The sequence below is a fragment of the Watersipora subatra genome, chromosome 10, assembly GCF_963576615.1.
Source record: "Watersipora subatra chromosome 10, tzWatSuba1.1, whole genome shotgun sequence".
NCBI classification, from domain to species: domain Eukaryota; kingdom Metazoa; phylum Bryozoa; class Gymnolaemata; order Cheilostomatida; family Watersiporidae; genus Watersipora; species Watersipora subatra.
In genome coordinates, this window is record NC_088717.1 from 7,011,946 (window position 1) to 7,034,132 (window position 22,187).

The window sequence follows — 22,187 nt, forward strand, 5'->3', positions numbered from 1 at the left end:
TGTAAATAAGGTATCAGTATAATACACCAAGAAAGGCATTCGTTTCTTACAAATTGTGATACTAACTAATATATTTCTGTTATTTTCATTGTCATGCCATTCTAATTCGGAATTCACAGCATTACCAAGCTATTTGCCTTAGAACCGCATGCTCTTTACTATAGTATAATACATTTGCCCGTCGCCATGTTTGGAAGTAAAGAATTGCATCATCCCGGATTAGAACTCCAGACGTTCAACTTCGCACCCTGACACTCTTACACCTGGGCGAATTGTCCACTAACTGTCTTATTCTGTATTTTAATGGCACATCTGATGACCTATCGTGACACTCTAGACTCCCAGGGTACTAGTACAGTGGTTCTCGAACGCTTTGGTTCACGACCAAAAAAATTGAAATTTGTTCGTCTCGGATCTCGAAAATAAATTCGGTTCTCGACCAAACCAGAGCGTGCGCATTAGAATTAAACGTTTGGAACAGCTCCGGAAACAGCATGGAAACATTCGTTAATGAAGGGAACAGCAAGTTACGCTTCATAAATTCTTTACAAAAAAGAAGGAACTATCTGGGACGACGCCCCTCGACCGAAGAGATTTGCTAGAGAGACAACTTTTTCAGTCGAGTTACCCTAAATTGTTTTGGAGGATTCTTCTTCGAAGATGTGAAGTAAACGTGCCATTGCTGTTTATATTTTCTTTTTCAAACGATTTCTGATGTAGGCCTAACTGATCTGCTGTATTTTTGGCTGTTTCGTTATCAATTTCTGAAATTTTTGTATTGTATCTTAACGTAGAATGTTTTCGACATTTTATGAGCAAATCATACGAAATGCTTACTTTTTGTATTCTGTTTCCATCTTCACAGATAGGAAATGTTATTAGAAACAAACACAATCTATATCTACTCAATTTTATTTATAGTATGTAGTATACAGTACATTCTAGTGTAAAATGTTAAAAAAGTACTTTACTGAAGCTGTTATCTCTTGGAACGGATTCATGGAATGGAATTTACATACATCAACTCTAATGGGAATAGTTGTTTCAGATCTTGAACAACTTGGTTTTCGAACAACCTTCTGGAACGGATTATGTTCGAGAACCGAGGTTTTGCTGTATAGTTAATTTTTTAGCAATACATGCTCTTGTAAATTTATCTGCGTATCAATAGACCCATAAAATATTGAGAGAAGAATTTGTTTTCACAATATTAGACTTTTTCTAAACCTGCAAAAACATTTGATATCAACATACAGCCCAGAAATAATGCAGTATTATCTGTATTAAACCTTTAGCTAGCTCAGTTATTGTCTAGTTTACACAAATAGAACAATAGCTTTATATTTGTCATCGTTTAATGGTAATCAGAAACCATGCCATGACAAAGCAATGTCAGGTTATATTAGTATTGCTCGTTCTCTAATCACTTTTGCAAAATACGTAAACTATTCTTTGTTTTATGCATTTGGTAAACAAAGAAAAAGGCAACAATGAGAGATTATGTGCATTCAGTTAGATTTATTTTAAACAAGGCACACACAAAAGGAAATAAAACTACAAGCGTTCACCATGTTAGTATACATTAGAAAAGAATGATTGTGACAGAAACGGCGAGAATTAAGAATGGACATAGCTGGTTACTAAAATCTACCAGTTATGAGAAAAGAGAACATGTGAAGACAAGAAATAAAACTGGAATATCATAGAATTTAAATACAATTGCAAACGTGGGATGAGAGCACACTCGAACAGTCTCCGATATAAAACGTCTATCTGTCGATTATGCATGACCAACATTCTTCGAGTGGAGTAAATGAGCCACCCTTTGATTCAATTATCATACTTTTACAGTAACTCGCTACAGTCCCTACACATTTAGAGTTTCGAACTCTTACCTAATCAACCTTTACCACGCCGTAAATCTTCCTCACAAACCAAAAGCAGGAGAAGAACCCCATACAACCTGTAAAACGAGTGTCCTGAGTTAAAAACGCAACAACAAACAGGATGAAAGTCGCCAACATCGTATGTGAGCTAGCCAACAGATAAGCAGGCAGGTAAACCAGCTAATGGAACACCTAAGTAGGGCACTTGCTCTTTCTATCCATTGTCAGTAGAAAATTGTACATAATGACAAATGAGTTGAATAAGATTATATCAGTGAGTAAAACCTTTTTTTTAGTGAACATTCACTAGATGTAAAAGGTGCTTGAAATTCTATGCATAATGTATTGGGGCACACAAATGTGAGCTATCTTGTTTAATCAATTAACTTCAATTTTAACAGAATTTATATGGGATGAATAGCAAAATACATGTGTACTCAGTTAAAAATGCATTCTAATGACCAAGGGAATGTAAAATAATAAATATATTATGACTTTACGGTTTTACGACCGGCTGTAGAAATAAACAACCAATCATAAAACGGGTATCAGGTCAGCACTCACCAGTGATAAGAAAGAACACAAAGACCATCATAATGGTGTAACCAAAGAAGAGGAATGTTGAAGCAGTGCCTGTGATGGCCATTTTGGTTACAAAGAAATGAATACAATAGATGAAAAGGTAGACCGCAGTGAATCCGGTTGTCATGAATGATCGCCACCACCAGTTGTAGTCCTAGAAAAGATTAATCAGTAATCAGGGTAATTCATATGGTAGAGCCTGTAACCAGCTTACAAACAATACACAAGTATGAATGAAAATATGAATAAGCTAACCTACCTCTGCACAAGATAATGATAACTTACCTCTGCACAAAGGTGGAAGTAACATAGCAAAATGGATGTCTCTGAAGAGGTTATCACCAAAATTACAAAGACAAGAAACAAGAAGCCGAACATGTAGTATACATGATGAGACCTGCAACAAAGTGTTGGTAGGTGAAACTGTCATTTCCATGAAACATCACAATAAAATTTAGTAAAACATTTAAAACGATTTACGCTTGAAATTACAATTCACCTCAAAGATCATACGTAAAGACATTTATTTCAGGATGATTGTTCTAACCTTTTGATGCTTAAGAGTGAACTCAACAAAAATTCCGATATGTCTACCATTACCGCAAGAAACTAGTTGCATATAGCTAAACCCACTTGAATCAATAAATATACCGATAAAAAAGTTGAATCTTTGTCAAATAATAATTTAGCAACTCTAATCCTTCAACTTCATTTAAAATTGAAGTGAAACAAGAGTGAAACATTTTCTACAGATTTAAAGCACATAAATTACAAAAATGTTTTATTGTATATTTCAATACATCAGAGTCTTGGCTTTTGAATGAGCTATTGTTTGCCATGGTGAGACAGACATTGGTTGGTGTTTATAGGATTTCCCCAGAGCTCTACCGCGAAAAAGTTTACTGGCATAGTCTCGAAAATTGTGACGTCACAATTCTCATATTCGTTGTTGTGTGCTCTTACCGCTTATTCATCAACTACGAAAGTGACGATAATGACGCTAGTGGCAGGCGAAGGTAGGACAACTACAGAGAATGAATGAAGATGACAAAGGAATCAGTGTCATTAGTTCTCCATGTACATATTATTTCTATGATAAGTATCTCAAACTCCGAGAACCATACTATATTTTCCCGATGATATTATGCACTAGCTATTATTTTTAATGCGATGTTAAAGGTGAGGACTGAGACTAATTAATTTCAAGCATTGCGTGATCTCGCGAAAGTGCGATTGACATTTAGTCCTAGGGCCACGCAACCGCAGGTCATAATTTAATCGATGTGATTTCATTACCTTTATCAACGACAGTACATTTATTGAAGCATAATTAATTAACCCAGAACATGTGTTTGTATTGGTCGGGCGTTAGCGGGCATTGTTGATTATCTAGAATCTTAGTTTATTATTAGCGCTCTCTGGGTTTAACAGCACCGAATGTCACAGAAAAACGCAGCCTCAATGGCAGCGAAAGGGATCGACGACCTAAGGCTAAATGAGAATTATGACGCCACATTTTGAGTACCTGAACCAAGTGTTTTTTTTTGCAGGACGTACTTTTGACACCCCGTTTTTCAAAGTTATATTATTCTTTGTGTATTGAATATAGGCTCATTCGAAAGCCAAGACTCCGATGTATTGAAATATATAGTAAAAAAATTATGTAATTTATGTGCTTTAACTAGACTGTTAATGTCCAACCTAAATCAGTACCATCCTTCATGAAACAACCCAAAAGCCTTAGCAAACGAGTATGGTAAAGTTTGAGAAGTATGTTTTCTCTTGTATGAAACAGGATTTTTTGCTAGATAATTTTTACAGTTCTCTGACCCCTAGAGGTAGAACGAGACACCAGATATCTCGAGTATCGACATGTCTTGTCCCGAATCGATCTCGTCCCGACCTAACTATTGCCACACTCAAGACAGGAAATAGAACTAAAGCGTCCGGGCACGGCTGTTAAAACATGGCTGAGATCGATTTATCAGAGGAAAAAGAGGTATTAATCAAAATATAAAATAGTGTAATGCACAAACATACCTATTTCACATTTTTAGGGAGTTCAACTACACGAATAAGAACTGAAACTAGCAATCTGCAGTTCATTTTCCCAAGGATATTTCCCAAGGATATTGCTACTAACAACTAGTCCTACTACTACTACCTTACTACTGAAAGACCACGATCAGTTTTATTCAGACCACGATAGATGTACAAAGCAATATATTTATAATAATTATTATCAATCAAGCTCAAAATTCGTAGAAATATATAACTTCGTTATTTTAGAGCAGTTTGTGTCACTTTTGCTTACAAAAAATTTGTACATATTGCTATTAAAATGTTGTATCTGAATCGTTTACACCAGGAGAAAATTCAATTTAAAAGAGGTTTATCAATTTCATATATGAAGTGCACTAGTCCTTGTGTAGTGAAATCATCACCAAATGCTCATTATTTTACTGTCTCGTGTCTCGAATTTTTACAAGACAGTGTCTCGAGTCTCGTACTTAAAAAACCTGTCTCGTTCCACCTTTACTGACCCCACATCGATTCCATTCTTTTTCTTGTTTTTTTCCTAAGGAATCAAAAGAGAAGCCTTTTTCCAGTCAAATTCTTAACAATTATATCAACGAGTAAAGTGACAAAGCAAGGGTACCATTTACTACATGCCTGCTAAAAATGGCTAGTTTTTCTTCCGCAATCACATAACAGTTTACAGTTAGAGTTTAAAAATTGATAAATAGCTTCTAATGACGTTCAATTATAATTTAGAAAACTGTAATAGGTAAAAAGTGCTTTTATTATGGATCCATTTTTTATATTATTCGTTAATGAGAAATAGGGTTTTCAAGCAGATATTTACGGTGTTATTTTACTTCATTGATAGTAAATAGAATTTTAATTAATTAGTAGCTATGTTAAGAAACCGCAGGATTAACCACTAATAGCTTGGAGCAATAAACTGTTTGGTATGGCACCAGGATGCTTCCGGAAGCCAAAGGGACCAAATTGAATCTACAACTGTATCAGAAACTGGCTGACATTTGGTATCAAGAGTCAACAAGCCAAAGGTGAAACCGTTACTACGGTAATGTTTGTTACTAACACACATCAACAATTGGTTAGATTTGCAACTTTCTGTAGTCAGTCTAGTTGATGTGATAACAGCAAAAACAGAATCTGTCACATTATAGCTACAAAGCTACTGCGCTTGGCTCACCATATGCTGTTTAAAATGAAGAACAGTTGAAGGAATATGCAGCCGAAAGGCAGAACTGCTCCCATAAGTACACCTGGTAGAGGCCTTGTATAGCAAGACTGGGGAGGAACTTGTCTTGGGATCTGATTGGTTCTTACAGGATTTTCTATCGGCTGCAACATGCAAATACAAATGACAATTAAAGAGGAAGCAACAAACAAATTATTGATTTTTAAACAGGATCATTTTCAACAGCCATCTGACCTGATTGGTACAGCTAAACATTTGAACTGGTTGGCACAGATGGACACCTGAAATAGTTGGTACAGATGGACACCTGAAATGATTGGTGCAGAATGCAGCATAAACTGGTTGGCCCACAATGACACCTGAACTGGTTGGTATAAAATGACACTCAAACTGGATGGTGCAGAATGACACCAGAACTAGTTGGCAGAGTGGAAAATTGCTAGTGAATAAAACATGCGAATGATAAAGGACAAGAACGCTCTGTGATGTGCTGTCATAAATAACACGACGATGGCTTACCTATAATTATATTAAATGTGAGGATATGCAACTAACAATAAGCTACAATAAAATGATTATGATGCAACTTACAGTTCTCTTGAAGCCAAAGTAAGCACCGAGGAAGGTGAGAGGTGCAGAAACACAGAACCAAAGAGCAAGAACTGCCACCAAAGTTCCAAATGGTACAGCAGCGCTGCTGCGTTCTCCCCATAGTACCAGATTGAGAAAGAAAAAGGCTCCAAACATCATTCTGAAATGAAAGATGAAATTGCAGAACCAAATATAACAATTTAGACTAATAAGTAATATGTGACCAACTCGCCTGTTGACAAGTTCAAAGCATGTAAATTCACGCGGTTATAACGAGAAAATCGTCCAATTTCTTGTATAGATATAAAATTCAGTAAGAACAAAAACTCTGATCTAGCTAAGCTTTAGAAACACAACACAAACAGAACACTAGGTACACAAGAGCAAAACATAAAATAAGCAGTTTGTACAGTTTGTACAATAAATACAGTTTGGGAAGACATTAGGTACACACCATATCAGCTATAGAAACACTTGTGTACATGATGGGAACTGACTACATATACAACAAAAACAAACTAGGTGCACAGTAGGAACACTACATGCCCAGTAAGAGCACATTACGTGCACACTACAAACCCAAGGAATAGACCAAGTACACACCAGGAACATAGCAGGTACATAGCAGGAACACACTGAGCACACTATAGAAATACACTAATTACGTACTAAAAAGACAATGACTACACTGCAGGAATATACTAGTTACACACTACATACGCAGCAGAAACAATAAGTGCACGTTAAAGCAGCCCTACAATTTATGAATACCTATCTATAAATATACGCGCGCATGCACACACATGCACATAAATTGAGAGCCTTTTGAAAAATGCTGTCAAACAAAGACCAAATACCAGGTAAAAATGGATTACCCATCACATGTTATGAATAGACAACTCCTTTTAATACAGGCAGAAGCTATACGATCTCAAGACTACTGGCTAACTGTTGATACGTGTCGTTGTCAGCTACTGACCCAGGAACAAGGAAAGCTGTCAGCATAACATTAGACTTCCACTTTTCCCCTCCAAACATCTTGTATATTCTCGCGGATGAGTAACCGGCAGGAGTTCCCATGAGCACATAGCAAACAACGGCGCATGTCATGAGGAAACCTCGGTTGGCCGGAGAGAGAAAGCCCATACAGGCAAAGACTAAAATGAATATGTGGAATATTAAACGACAGTGATGAGAAAGGCAGGTTTGAAGAATTCAACAACAGTTAAGCTGGTTGATCGGTACTATTGGTGGTAACACTGTACAGCCAAACTTCAACATACGAATTTGAGCTGTCTCCACATTTGCTTCGCATGGCAAAACTGTCGGGTGTGGGAAAAATATTCTTAAAAGAATTTACTAATACGTCAATCATAAACTAAAATAAAAACAAACTATAAATTTATGATAACTGTTAGGAAATTAAAAGTAGTTTGTAGTAATTAAAGTAAAAATTATAATTATTTCGTATGCTGAGACAAATATTTGCATGAAGAATGTCGGAAAACAAAAACCTGGATGTAACTGTAAGCGCAGGTTTGACTCTGATTGGTACAGTAACTTGTTATTCACAAACCCGCTCAAATGATGACTTTTGAACTAGAAACAGTCATTAGAGCTATAAAAGTGATCTAACATACAAATCTAACATGAGAATAACACACATATAATTACAAAAGCTATCAGATATCTAATTTACAGTCATGAGAGAGAAGACAACTTACAGAGAGTTATTAGACACATAAAGAACAGCTGTACACCATTTCCCAAAAAGACTGACAAGAGCATTCCCTTAGCTGGTGGTCTGAACACGTCACCGTGGACAAGCTTCCAGCCAAACTCCTCCTGAGCATCTTCCTATGTAAAAACCACATTTACCGATTAGGACAGGATATGTAATGCAATCACAGGTAGGGACAGGATATGTAATTCCAGCACAGCCCTTTCTTAAAACAATAACAACTGCGATGAACCTTTCTTAAGCATGTGCCTTTGAGCTAAGAGTTGATTACAATCGAGTTCACTATGACCCAAGGTTGATATGCTAATGTCTAACACCTCACAATGTTGTTAGATAACAAGACGGTAAGGTCCCCTGGTTGAAGTCAGCAAGAGGAGCGCATAAGGAATAGAATATAATGGCAAACTCATCCTAATTTCCCTTAAATGTGCATAAATAAAGTATGATTATAGTGACATTCAAGCAAGTAAGAACTTACTAAGTTCTCTTGATTGTAGCGAGCGATGTCACGATGCAATGTTCTTAGTAAGATCATTGCTATCATGCCAGACATGAAGAGAACAATTACGAGAGAGTTGACAATCTGAAACCATTGAATGTCTCCACCATGAAGACTGTTGAGAATGTAGTCCCATCTGGATGACCACTTCACAGTTGTGTTTGCCTATAAATCCAACTATTGCATCAGCGCATGTAAACTATCTTGACCTAATAAATAAACTGCTAATACAAAACCATAAGAATAAAACAACACAATGGATACCGTAAAGTCTCTAATTTATCGCCACCTCTATTTAACTGCCACCTCCATTTGACCGCCACCTTTCTTTGATCTTTATGAAACCATAATATCAAGTGATCGGTAGAAAAGTGTCCACAAAATCGTACTAATAATTAATCGTTTACATGAATAACAATCAATTTTCTCGCTGTCTAACTTCAAAGCTTTTCGCTTTTTTTCCGTTAAAACTTTGAAAGCAACACAATAAAAGTAATTAACAACTGTCTCAAGCTAATAGCAGTTCCTTGTTTACCGAGGTCTTAATACTTTAAAGTACATGCATATAAAAACAATTAACATTTACGATAGTAGATGAACAATTAGTTTTGGAAAGGTTACATTTAGTGAGCAAAACTTTTATGTGTTACATTTGTGTTAAATGCAACGTGTAAAAGTTTTGAGCTGCCAAAAAAGTTGTTCAAACGCTAATATTGACTAGTTCAGCAGTGCAGAAGAGTTGAGGCCAGAAGATATTGTGGAAGGTATTGGACAACCAGAAAATATTCGTTCCATCGAAAGCAACAATCGAAACATATTTTTGTTTCAAAAATGTTAACTTTTATTTCTGCATGTAATATAAGTATGGTTCGTTTATGTCACTTGTTCTCGAAAATCTATTTGGAGCATTTGATAGATTATTACTATATAACCTAAATTTGCAAATTTATAGCATATTATTTGATAGTATCATTGCAGTAATCTGATCTTACAATTGATCGACACTCGTAACTCCTCTTCTATCGCACATAAAAAGCTAGTTTCAGCTGCAAATTGTAGCAAACATATCAATGAGTGCAATGAGCTTTTATGCAACATCAGGAAATATAGATATAAAATCTGTCTTCAAATTTAGAATGAAATAACAATTGAAAGCCACAAATTGTTAAGCAGGATACAGGCTACAATATCATCGCAGGTTAATCGCAAGCAATAGATATCAACTGGTAGAAATGTTTTTTCCCTTCTCAATGCATATTTATTAAGCGATATTTGACAAGTTGAGGTAAGTTAGCAGATTTAATGCATTCAAAAGGTTTAATAATCGCTTCACCGAAGAAAGAGAGCGAAATATAGGCGACATTCATTTCGCCTGTAAATTGCTAAATTTATCTTCCGAACAGTTGTGCCTTATCTTTTGAAAAGTATAACGCCAGCCTCTATTTGAATGCCACCTCCAATTGACCGCCACTATAGCGGAAGGGTTGAAAAATAGAGTGCCATGGCATTCAATTAGAGGTTTTACGGTAGATGTAAATTAATGGAAAACATCAAGTACTCAAGTGCGTGTCAACGAGCACAAGACCATTTGAATAACAGAGCGAGTGAAAAGGTATAAAAGAGGTAAGATAAAAGTTATGTAATATAAAAGACATGTAATGGAATGCAAAGTACAAACAGGCTTGTAAAGTAACAGATTAATGGTTGGGCAAAAAAATCAAGTCGGCTTACAGAACAGAGGCTAGTTCCATAACGAAATGAAATAGGATACAAAATCAGCTAACAAATAATATTATAGATAGATCACATACGACCCAAGTAACAGAGTAGCTGTATGGTATAGATTCTTCTCCTGCCACGTCCTTTCGCTTAATGTACATCGGTGGAGAATTGGAAAAAACTTGGCAGGTTCCATCTTTGTTTACAGTTTGCTTCACGCTAAAAGAAAATTAGGCTACATTAAGAAGAAAAGTGAACTTTGTTGACAACACAGCTGTAACCGTGGTAACATTGAGTGGCTTATATACAACCAATATAAACTCGTAACACAATACTAGTTCATTATTGGATTTACAATGTTCAACATAGTCCTGTGAAAAGAGCCGCATATTTATATATATATACAGTCAAACATGGATAACTTGAACTTCACGGGACCGAGCAAAAGTGTTCGAATTATCAGAGCGTTCAAGTTATCAGAGCACTGTCACAAGTCCATGTATTTACTTATTTATTAGTAGATACATGTACATATACAAACTATAATATAAATCAAAAGCACAAATGGCTTGTTTCAAATTAAATGTTTCTAATGTAAAGTTTAAAACGTTTTCATCAAAAAGTATAGAGATTTTTCTATCACTTGAGATTGGTTTGTTGTTTGAGGTGATGTTATTGCCAGGACGTTTTTTAGATTGACATTGGCAAAACTTGATCGTTGTTGAAATGCTCAAAAGAAAAGACATCTTTTTCTTTTGACCGTTTTACCCACGATCAATTTTGCCGAATTTTCTTGAAGTTTATGCAACGATTACTTTACTTTACCTGGGATTCGTTAAGAGCAACACTCCGAGGCAGTTCAATTAAAAGTTTTACGAGGTTTTACGGTACATTGTATATCACTCACGCTTTTTGAATGGATACTTATTGAATGTACATACGTATTCCGTGTTTAGGTCAAACGATGAATAGTTTTTTTTAGCTAAGACAACGTATACGTTTAATTACAGCAATTTTTAAAACGTTTTAAACATTCAACATTCCGACGTTGATTCAACACGGAATCAACGTCGGAAAACTATTCGTCACGGGCTAGCCGGGTCACGCACTCAAGAATTTTCGCCACGCACATACAAAACAACATGCTGTTTTTGTTTTGTATGTGCGTGGCGAAAATCCTTGCGCGCGTGACCCGGCAAGCCCATGCTATTCATCGTATAGCAGTATAAATCAAATTTGACCAAACCTTTAGAAAAGTCGTTGACAAAAATATTTTGCTGATGGTGGTAATAACAACGCTTATGAATTACGAAAAGATGAGGTTTACCTCTATGGCTTTGAATAAAGTGATTTTCTAAAGCGATAACAACCGTTTCGGTAGCCGTTGGGCAAAAAAACAGTTCGAATTAACAGTGTTGAGTTCGAGTTATCTATAGCAATTTATCATTATGTGGGAACGGACCAAAGAAACCGTTCGAATTAACCATGTGTTCGAGCTATCCGTGGACGAGTTATCCATGTTTGACTGTATATATAAATATATATATACATTTATATATATATATATAAATCTCAAAGTCTGTACTCTGATTTGTTTAATTATAGCTATTAAAAATTTGGAACGAAGAATCCGTATCGCGGAAGATTTAATCTCTGAACCTCCCATTCCTCAGACACAATGATAAACCATTGAGCCACATGAGATTGATGGATTCATTGATATTGATATATTCATTGATATATGTTGCTATGTGGGTGAAAATATGCTACCGCTCTCCGTTATGACGCAACGTCATTCTATCTATATAAATCTCAATGTTTGTCGTTGTCTGTCTGTCTGTCGTCATCTGTCTCTAGCTATTAAAATCTTGGAATTAAAATCTCATATCCTGCTGGATTTGAACTCACGATTATTGCACCCAAAATTTGAAATCCATTTTTTAATCTTAAATTGAAATTTATGAAGTTCAACATAAATTCAACATCTTCGATGTTGAAGATGCTTTCTTTTTTAGTTTTAAAACCTAAGATCCCAGAAATATCTATGTGAATTGTGCTGGTTGAGAGAAACAAAAGAGTGAGGCTATTGCTAGAATTAAAATAGCATATTACAGTTTTACCTCAACATATGACTGTCCCACCATGCAAGAAATTCGAGTTATGAGAAAAATTCTGAACAACCTTCTGCCTTGAGATACGAGCTGAGTACGCGAGAAGCCGCCTACGGTAACAGCACCGCTCGGTTTTTCTCGTCGAATCAATTTTAAGAAGTTTTAAAAAGGCCAGTTAAAAGTGAAGGTGGAAGCGAGTCAAAAAGTGAGAGAAACAGCCAAAAAAATAAAAAACTGAAAATGAAAAGCTAATTAGAATTGTGTTACATAAAATTAAAACTTATTTGAAAGTATGTGTGTAGCAAGCCAAGTTCATTGAAGTTATATCAAAGGTTCATGCTATGCTATGTAGTAACACATAGCATACCAAACGTATTACGGTCAAGTCTTTCAAACACTGACGCTAGAGGCCACCGTCTGTTTCGAAGGTGCGAACTTCATTCAGTACTTAATAACGTTACATCTTAATCACATCTTTAATAATGTTACATTTTATTGCGGTTGATTTACCTGCCAACTGTTATCCTAATGTCTATTATTCTCCCAGCTTTGTTTTCTTCAGCGTGATCAGCATCAGAAAGAGTTGATAACCACTCCGTGGATTTATTGGCGGGGTGATAAGTTACGACAATGTCTAAATGGTTGAATAAATAGAAGGCTTCTTTTTCTTGGAATCTTCGGCTCTAAACAAATAAATGGCAAGTTTGTAATTACGCAGAGTGAACTACAAATCGGTTGTACTAGTATCAGTGTAGTTAAATATCATTATCAATGACTGAAACTCACATCGGAGTTACAGAAATCTTTGGGTTGGCCATCTTTGTTAACGTAACAGCCAATGGGAAATGATCTGTCACAATGTTCCAAGATCGGACCATTTTCGATAGGTTGAACTTTGTAGCAGAAGACCATGGGTAGATTATCTGCAATCCTAAAAGAAAATTAAAATTATCTTCAAGTTTAAAACTTCAGACGTTACAATGCTACTTTTATCATATTTAGTATGTTAGGCAAGTATAGACATTGTATCATGAAAATAAAGAAAATAAACTCAAACAAACAAGATGTCATTAAGTTCATTTGATAATACATACTGTGACTCTTATATTTGGGAATGTTAACTGTCATCAGCGTGAAGTGAGAGAAAGAACTAATTTTATCAGAGGGCTATGGAAAAACATTTTGCATAAGTTTATTGTTCCAAACAACACTAAAATTTACAAGCAACACCTTTGCTGACAGCATAACGTATCACAATCTTGTCTGTCTTGATGATCCGTGTCAGCAACAGCTTTAGTATGAAGTGCCATGCTAGGTTGGTAAGAGGAGATAAGTTTCAAAATAATGAATGCATCTGAACTGAACATGTCAGAGACCCTTGAATTAATAGCGTCCGCTAACCATGATTAGACTTCTTTGAATGCGGTTGAACAAAACATTTTAAAAACAATAGAAATGAAATACTGTAAAACCTCCAATTGAACGCCATGACGCTCTATTTTTTAACTCTTTCTCTATAGCAGTGGTCAATTGGAGGCAGCGTTCAAATAGTATGGGGGTGTTCAAAAATAATGATGGTGTATTTTTCAAATGGCTCGTCAGAATTTTCGAAAGATAACTTTAGCCGTAATACGGTCGAAGCGAATGTCGCCTATATTCGCTTTCTTTTTCTGGTAAAGTGATATTAAACCTTTTGGATGCAATATATCTGCTAACTTACCTCCAACTTTTCAAGGATCACATAATAAATATGCATCAAGAAACCGAGAAATATTTCTTCCAGTTGATATCTATTGCTTGCAATTAACCTGCGATGATATAGACTGTCTTTCTTTGCAATTCGTTGGCATTTTCAGTTTTTATTCATTCTATGTTTGAAGACATATTTTTATTTTATATCTTTATTTATCTTTATTTATGTTGCATAAAAGCTCATTGCACTCATCGATATGTTTGCTACAGTTTGCAGCCAAAGCTAGCTTTTTATGTGCAATAGAAATGGAGTTATGAGCATCGATCCATCGTAAGCCGTGTTAAGATAGCCGCAAGGATGCTATTAAATAACATGCTATAAATCTGCACATTCATAAGTCTATTTACAAGTCTGCACAATAATAATCTATCAAATGATACAAAGATATATTTATGAACAAGTGACATAAACGAATCAAACTTATATTACATGAGGAAACAAAAATTAACATTTTTAAAACAAAAATATTTCCATCGTTTGCACGGATAGCTGCGTTATGATTGTTGCTTTCAATGAAACGAATATATTCTAGTTGTCCAATACCTTCCACAATATCTTCTAGTCTCACATCTTCTTCTGCACTGCTAAACTAGTCGATATTAGCGTCCAAACAATTTTTGGCAGAGAAAAACTGTTACATGCTGTTTTTACCACAATAAAAGTATGCTCGGTAAACGTAACCTTTGATCCAAAACTTGCGAACCGGTTTTTATATGCATATCTTTCGAAGTATTAGGACCACGTTAAACAAGGAACTGCTATCAGCCTGAAACAGTAATTATTTCTATAGCGTTGCTTTGAAAGTTCATCTCCTATCGTAAATTCAAGCCGTTTTTTATATGTAGGCTACTTCGAAGTAGAAAGACTGCGTTAAAAGAGGAACTATTAATAGCCTGACAGATATTAATTATTTCTATGGTTTTGCTTTCAAAGTTCATTTACCGACGTAAATTTACTCAAGCCGTTTTTATATGTAGGCTACTTCGAAGCAGAACGACTGCGTTAAACAGAAAACTACTACCAGCCTGAGACCGTTATTGATTATTGCTATGGTGCTGCTTTCAAAGTTTTAACAACAACAACAAAACGAAAAGCTTTTGAACTGGATGAGAGAATTAATTGTTATTGATATAAATGATTCATTATTAATACGATTTTGTGGACACTCTTCTACTGGTCAGTTGGTATTATGGGCTCGTAAAGATTAAGTAATGTCAGTTTGATGTCAAATAGAGGTGACGCTCTATTTTTCAACCCTTCTCTTAGGGTGTTGGTCAATTGGAGGTGGCGTTCAAATAGAGGTGGCGTTCAATTAAAGGTTTTACAGTAATGACTAATTGTCTAACATCACACTTTGGGTCAAACAGAATGTACTCATATTCAGTAAATGTTAAATATGATTAAAATTGGCTATTGCAATCTTTAAAGGAGCTGAAAATTTGCAGTGAGTTTTTTTGCTGCGCGTAAGAAAGCTGAAACCCTCAAATCGAGAGACAATTTCTAACTTCTGCGTGAAATTGTAATAGCCTAAACTCTACTTGATTCATGCCCAGTTCTGTCAATATTTGCTTTTAGAACAAACATATTAAGTTCATTGGCCACAACTTAAGCATTTCTCTGACACGTCAGAGAATAACATGAAGCATTAGAGCTAGTTGTTTGTCAAGTGAGCAATATTTCTCTAACATATGGAAGAGTGAGAATGGAAGATTGGGAATGGAAGATTGGGAATAGAAGAGTTGGTTGTTGTAGAGACCAGCAATAACGAATGAATAAATATCAGTGACAAACCCCATTGACCGATGTTGAAAGACGACAAGGATACTACGAACATTCATTTAGTTCATTAGTAACTCTTATCATTTTTATATTAAATATTGTACATCGGAGAACAAAGGAGAAGATGATAATCCCATCAAAGAAAAGGATATGAACTGGAAATTGGGACGTTGAGCAGAAATGTGCATTGCCTTGAGTATCGGCGACACAGACTAAACCCTAGCCTTGAGCATCGGCTGGCTTAAGTTACATTCACTTTCCAGTGTGGTAACAGTGGACTTTGAGTTCTATGTATGTACAAGCTATATGTATGTACATGTAATATATATATATATACATGCTATATGTATGTACATAATATATGGATGTTCATGCTACACCTTCAAACACTGTCTATGCTGGCTGGATAATTTCCATAGAGGTTGTAATTAATGTCTGTGAACCAACACATTCTCCTCATTTGGACATGTATGCTTCAGTATCGTCAACTACCAAGTACATAAGCTTCACCTATCAATCCTTACTATAAAAGAACAATACAGGCGAATGAGAAAACCAGAGGAGCCAACAAAAGATCGTAACTCAGCTTTTCATTCCATAAGCATACAACACAATAGGGTCCACCTATGCAAGGAATCAATAATATTCTCTGAGGAGTAAACAGCCCCAGCGCAAAAACCACTAGTGGAACAATCTTTTTGCCACATGCATGTAGGTCCGCTTCACATGGTGCATAGCATGCAAATCAAATCCTTACAATAGAAATCCACTGACTACTTTGATAATATTTATGCCTCGTTGAGGGAACACAATGACTTGCAAAGCAATCACATATGATGGACAACTGACACAACATGGCAAAAAGAGAAAATCAGGCAAAATGAAGACTTAGAGAAGGACTGAAACTGTGTGTAGATTTTGCAGTCTGAAACGAGCTACTCCTAAATTGAAAATCAAAATTAGTTGTCATAATCTGTGTACTTACAAGTAAAAGTCTTAAAAGTCAACACCTGATCCCATTGTCAATGAATACGTGACAGTTAGGCGAGTAAAATACATCATTAGAACTGCTTTTTAAAAAGGAATACTTAGGCAGTTCATGGAATTTTCTAGAACTTGCATGTCAGCAGTTATATTATTACATGGATATGGTCTTATTGATCCACTGAAACTGACAAAAAAATTCATATTCATATTATAGTAAAGTACATTTATATTTTAAACTACATGTACCTATATAAAAACGAGTTAAATTTACATCGGTAAATGAACTTTGAAAGCAACACAATAGAAATAATGAATATCTGTCTCAGGCTAATAGCAGTTCCTTTTTTAACGCTGTCGTTCTATTTCGAAGTAGCCTACATATAGAAAACGGTTTAAATTTACGATGGTAGATGAACTTTAAAAGCAACACCAGAAATAATTACTAACCGTCTCAGGCTAATAGTAGCTCCTTGTTTAATGCGATCTTAATACTTCGAAGAACATGCATATGAAAACGGTTTGCAAGTTTTGGGCAAAAGGTTACGTTTAGCGAGCAAACTTTTATGCGTTGCATTTGTGTTAAACATGTAAAAGTTTTGCTCTCCCAAAAAGTTGTTTGGACTCTAATATCGGCTAGTTGAGTAGTGCAGAAGAGTTGAGACCAGAAGATATTGTGGAAGGTATTGTGGAAGGTATTGCGGAAGATATTGCGGAAGATATTGCGGAAGGTATTGCGGAAGGTATTGCGGAAGGTATTGCGGAAGGTATTGCGGAAGGTATTGCGGAAGGTATTGCGAAAGGTATTGCGAAAGGTATTGCGGAAGATATTGCGGAAGGTATTGCGGAAGGTATTGCGGAAGGTATTGCGGAAGATATTGCGGAAGGTATTGCGGAAGGTATTGCGGAAGGTATTGCGGAAGGTATTGCGGAAGGTATTGCGGAAGGTATTGCGGAAGGTATTGTGGAAGGTATTCTGGAAGGTATTGGACAACTAAAAGATGTTTGAAAGCAGCAATTAGAGTGCAGCTATCCGAGCAAACGATTAAAATATTTTTGTTTTAAAAACGTAATTTTGGTTTCCTTAGTAATATAAACATAGTATATAAGCTTGTTTATGTTACTTTTTCATGAATACATATTTGTATCATTTGATAGACTATCATTATATAACTTATAAATATGCAGATTTATAGCATTTTATTTAATAGCATCCTTGCGAATATATTAACACGGCTTACAATGGATCGATGCTCCTAACTCCACTTTTCTATTGCACATAAAAAGCTAGTTTTAGCTGCATCATATCATCAATGCCAACAAATTGCAAAGAAGAACACAGGCTACCATATCATCGCAGGTTAATTGCAAGCATTAGATATCAACTAGTAGAAATATTTCTCAGTTTCTCTATGCATGATTATTTAAAGATCTTTGACAAGTTGGTGGTGATTGGTAGCAGATTGATTGCATCCAGAAAGTTTAACATCACTCCACCGGAAAAAAAGAGAGCAAAATATAGGCGACATTCGATTCGCCAGTAATCGAGGGCTAAATTTACCTTCCGAAAATTTTGATGAGCCATTTGAAAAATACACCGCCAGCCTCTATTTGATCGTTGCCTTCAATCGACCACCACTATAGAAGGGTTGAAAAATAGAGCGCCATGGCGTTCTACTAGAAGTTTTACGGTAGATAAAATAATTAATAAAGCTCTAACTGGTGATGAAGAAACAAAACCATCTGATGTTGGCAGTTTCGGCTGAAAGGAGCTGCTGAAAAAACCAAATGGATAAACTTGCAATTTCACTCGACCAGATGTGATGAACTCTCACAGTTGATTGGACAACTTATGCTAATAGTATTGTTAGAATCATGTGACAATGGGACCAACTATAAACTAAAAATACATGAATTATATGTGTTCCACTGGGACCCACATTGCCATCTCTTGAAGACCTTACATTGCTGAAATATTTAAATTTTAGAAGCTTCGGTCTGGTTGCTGCTAATTTATACTACAATATAAATTCTTCTGTATTTGTAACAGCTTGAAAGGCTTGCCTATCATAAATGTAAAGCTATATAGTATAGCTTATATAAAAGCTATCCTACTGGCGATATTTCTCTGTCTTATCTAGTCATTAAACCATAACTGTCACGTACAACTGTTATCGTATTTACTAGGTAAATCAGACATGCTGATTCCAATTTTGTACTCAAAATAAAGATTAGTCCACCAACTTTCAAAGTAATGAAGGCTTTTTTACAGTGTTTTAATATCGGTCAAAAAAAAAACAAGTTCCGCCCATAAATACGTGACGTAACTTAGCTTTTTAGGAACAGAAGTTACGTAGGGATGTTTAGACCGATTTAGAATAATAGAGATGGGTGTTTTAAAATCCTTTAATATCTAAATTCAGCCTTAAAAATAATCTCAGTCATTTCTGAAAGGTAGATAAGCTATTTAACATTGCATATTTAAAAAAGCGCGATAACAACGCTAGCTTGTGATAAAACCGCGCTTTTTGAGCTCACTTTTCTCGGTGTTCAGCCCATTTAAACATCATGTAACAAGATACGAGCAATTTTACATAGTTTATATACCTTTCGTAAAAGACAGATTATTTTACAGGCTGGATTTAGATAATAATGAATTTTAAGGCACCCATCTCTATTATTCTAAATCGGACTAAACATTCCCAACTACTGTTCCTGAAAAAGCTAGGTTTCATCACATATTTATGGGTGGAGCTTGTAATGCCGATTGTGTTGTTTTTGAAACAGATAGTGAAACGCTTTAAAAAAGCCTAAATGACTTTGAAGGTTAGTGGACCAATCTTTATTTTGAGTACAAAATCAGAATCAGCGTGACTGATTTACCTAGAAAATATGATAAAAGTTGTTCGTGACAGTTATGGTTTAAAAATTCACAGACGATCACCAAATGTGTGTTCATGGCATATTCGACAGTTGGAGGAAGAATAAGCATTCAGTAATTACTATAACTGGAAGTTCACCATTGTAGCGATTACTTGATAAACATGATCTAAGCATAGAAAAAATTACAGATCATTCAACAACTTCAGCATTAGTAAATTCAACTCATTGTACTAAGTTAGTGAATTCATACCGAAACTGAGTATTAAAAACTTTGAGCAGCAAGTAATTTAATAAACTAACGTTCCCATCTTTATGAACATAAGACATCCCAGCTAGAGCAGAAAATAAACTAAAAAAATCTTTCTGACACAAATTTAGCTCGGTTCTTTTAAATGTACTAACCAGTGTTGCTGGTAGTTCAGCTGAATGGCTCTCATCAGAAGTTGTGTTGATTTGTATTCAGTCATTTTATCTTTTCCCACTTTCGTTTTGACCAAATCTCGTCCAGGAATAAGTGTAGGTTTTTCACAGATAATTTTGCATTTGATATCCTCTAGATACTTCAGCTAAAACAAATTTAAAATAATTAATCTTTATAAATGAATGAATATACTCATATTGGATTTCACAAACAATAGATGAAAGTATAAAAACACTAAACTATAAAAACTTCACAATGACGAATCTGTAAACAATATCTCAATTCAATAGCAATAGATGCTTAGGCTACACCATCAAAATATTTCAAGTTGCAGGAAAAGTTTAAATTTCTATAAAAGTCAAACAAATTGATGAGAAAATAAACATACCGCAAATGGAGCAGGAGTGATTCTTTCACCAAATAACACCTGCCCAAGATTTTCACCTGGTGCAGGCAACTCATCCTTTGGTTCACAAAAAGGAAACCTAATGAGACAACAAGACCGATTATATTTTGCTTGAGTAGAACTAACATTGAAAACAATTGAGCAAGATTATTATGACAATAAGTAGAAAATTGAGGCAAAATGAGACGTAGAGAAGGACCGAAACCATAATGGTACTCTTTGGAGCATGAATGATACAGAACAACCAAATTAATCTCTTATACTAGTCTTTGTAAATAGGAAGAAGCTGATTTAAAATAAAAATATCTATTACAGCATGATGGTTGGCTACGCCTGACGGTTGGCTACGCCTGGCCATGAAGCAAGTTATTGCAACGCTCTTCAAATATACCTACTGCGGCAAATTGATAATTTTTTACAGAGTATAGATTTACATAAACAATATTTTTACAACATAGTCGCATTTATCAATGTTTAATTACCAACAAATCAAGACCTCAATGCTTTCCTACGAATCCATTTTTGCCAGCTGGGATCAGTAACACTGCTACCAATGGCAAACTACAAACGTGATGACAAGCTCTTACCGTTTGTAATCAAATGGTAAAACGGATCTGTCAGAGTCCAAACGATTAACGTAAACGTCCAAAGTGTTCTACAAGAAACACAAATCATCACACAAATATCAAGTATGTAACCTCTGTTTTTTTCTCATACCGATCCTAAACAAACGGGAGTGGTTCATTGGCTTGAATGTCTTTTTCGTATAAACCAAAACTTGGCAACAAGTCTTTTTACTATAAATCAAAACTTATCAGCAAGTGCCAAGTTATTATTCAAACACGCTGGATAATCATTTTACTTACAGGGCAGCCCGCAACATCTCCAACACAATATGTCTTGGGTGCTAGTCCTGGTAGATAAAATGCATGACTGCAAGAAATAATAAACGCTACTACATTGCAAATTGACTTCATTTTTTCTTTTATAGACACATCAAGCCACATTTAGAAATTAATGCCGAAGGGTGAGTCACAACTAACGAGCTGGTGAGAACCGAAGCGTTATGAAGCTACGTCATCACCTAATCGAGTAGTGTCGCTTGGCACCAAAGCTACAATGACATACAATTAATTCAACAATCTATGTAAAACGCGGTTACGATGTCAAGTGTATGTAGCATAACTTCTAATTAATTCTTAAGAAACATAAACATATAAACACGACTTAATAAAGCTCTAAATCATAAAGCCAACCTAAAAGTATTCTCCAATCAAACTGCGTGTTACATAAACACTATCATTGGTTTCTTTTGTGAGTCGCTATTGGTTACATTTTACGATAATCTCTGCGTAGCGTTAAGGCAGATATCCTAGCTAAAGCTCAAAATGCTGGGCAAACTATTGTTTGGTTCTGAACGGAACCTGCCTGCTGTACAGGAAAAGTATACTATGATACGCAGTATGGCAGTGCACCTACTTTCTTTGGTACAACCTACTTGTGTGAATCAATGTTTTCAAACTTACATTCATAAAAAGTAGGTATCGGAGTGTACCGACAGAGGAACACACTCAACAGCTCTTAGCCGTAGCAGTAACCA

At 35.5% G+C, this 22,187-nt stretch overlaps 1 protein-coding gene across 1 annotated transcript; it reads right to left on the reverse strand.

Moving 5' to 3' along the window:
• Window positions 1-1,498: 1,498 nt before the first annotated feature.
• Window positions 1,499-21,636, reverse strand: LOC137406508 (transmembrane 9 superfamily member 2-like). The gene is made up of 15 exons (XM_068093087.1): window positions 21,454-21,636; window positions 21,175-21,242; window positions 20,570-20,666; window positions 20,163-20,326; window positions 13,148-13,292; window positions 12,872-13,044; window positions 10,343-10,469; window positions 8,511-8,696; window positions 8,016-8,148; window positions 7,271-7,448; window positions 6,292-6,451; window positions 5,692-5,843; window positions 2,754-2,865; window positions 2,451-2,622; window positions 1,499-1,963 (listed from the first exon to the last, which is right to left on the reverse strand). Exons 1-15 carry the CDS (start codon window positions 21,592-21,594, stop codon window positions 1,896-1,898), a joined length of 2,076 nt encoding a protein of 691 aa, XP_067949188.1. The 5' UTR covers window positions 21,595-21,636; the 3' UTR covers window positions 1,499-1,895.
• Between the last annotated feature and the right edge of the window lie 551 nt (window positions 21,637-22,187).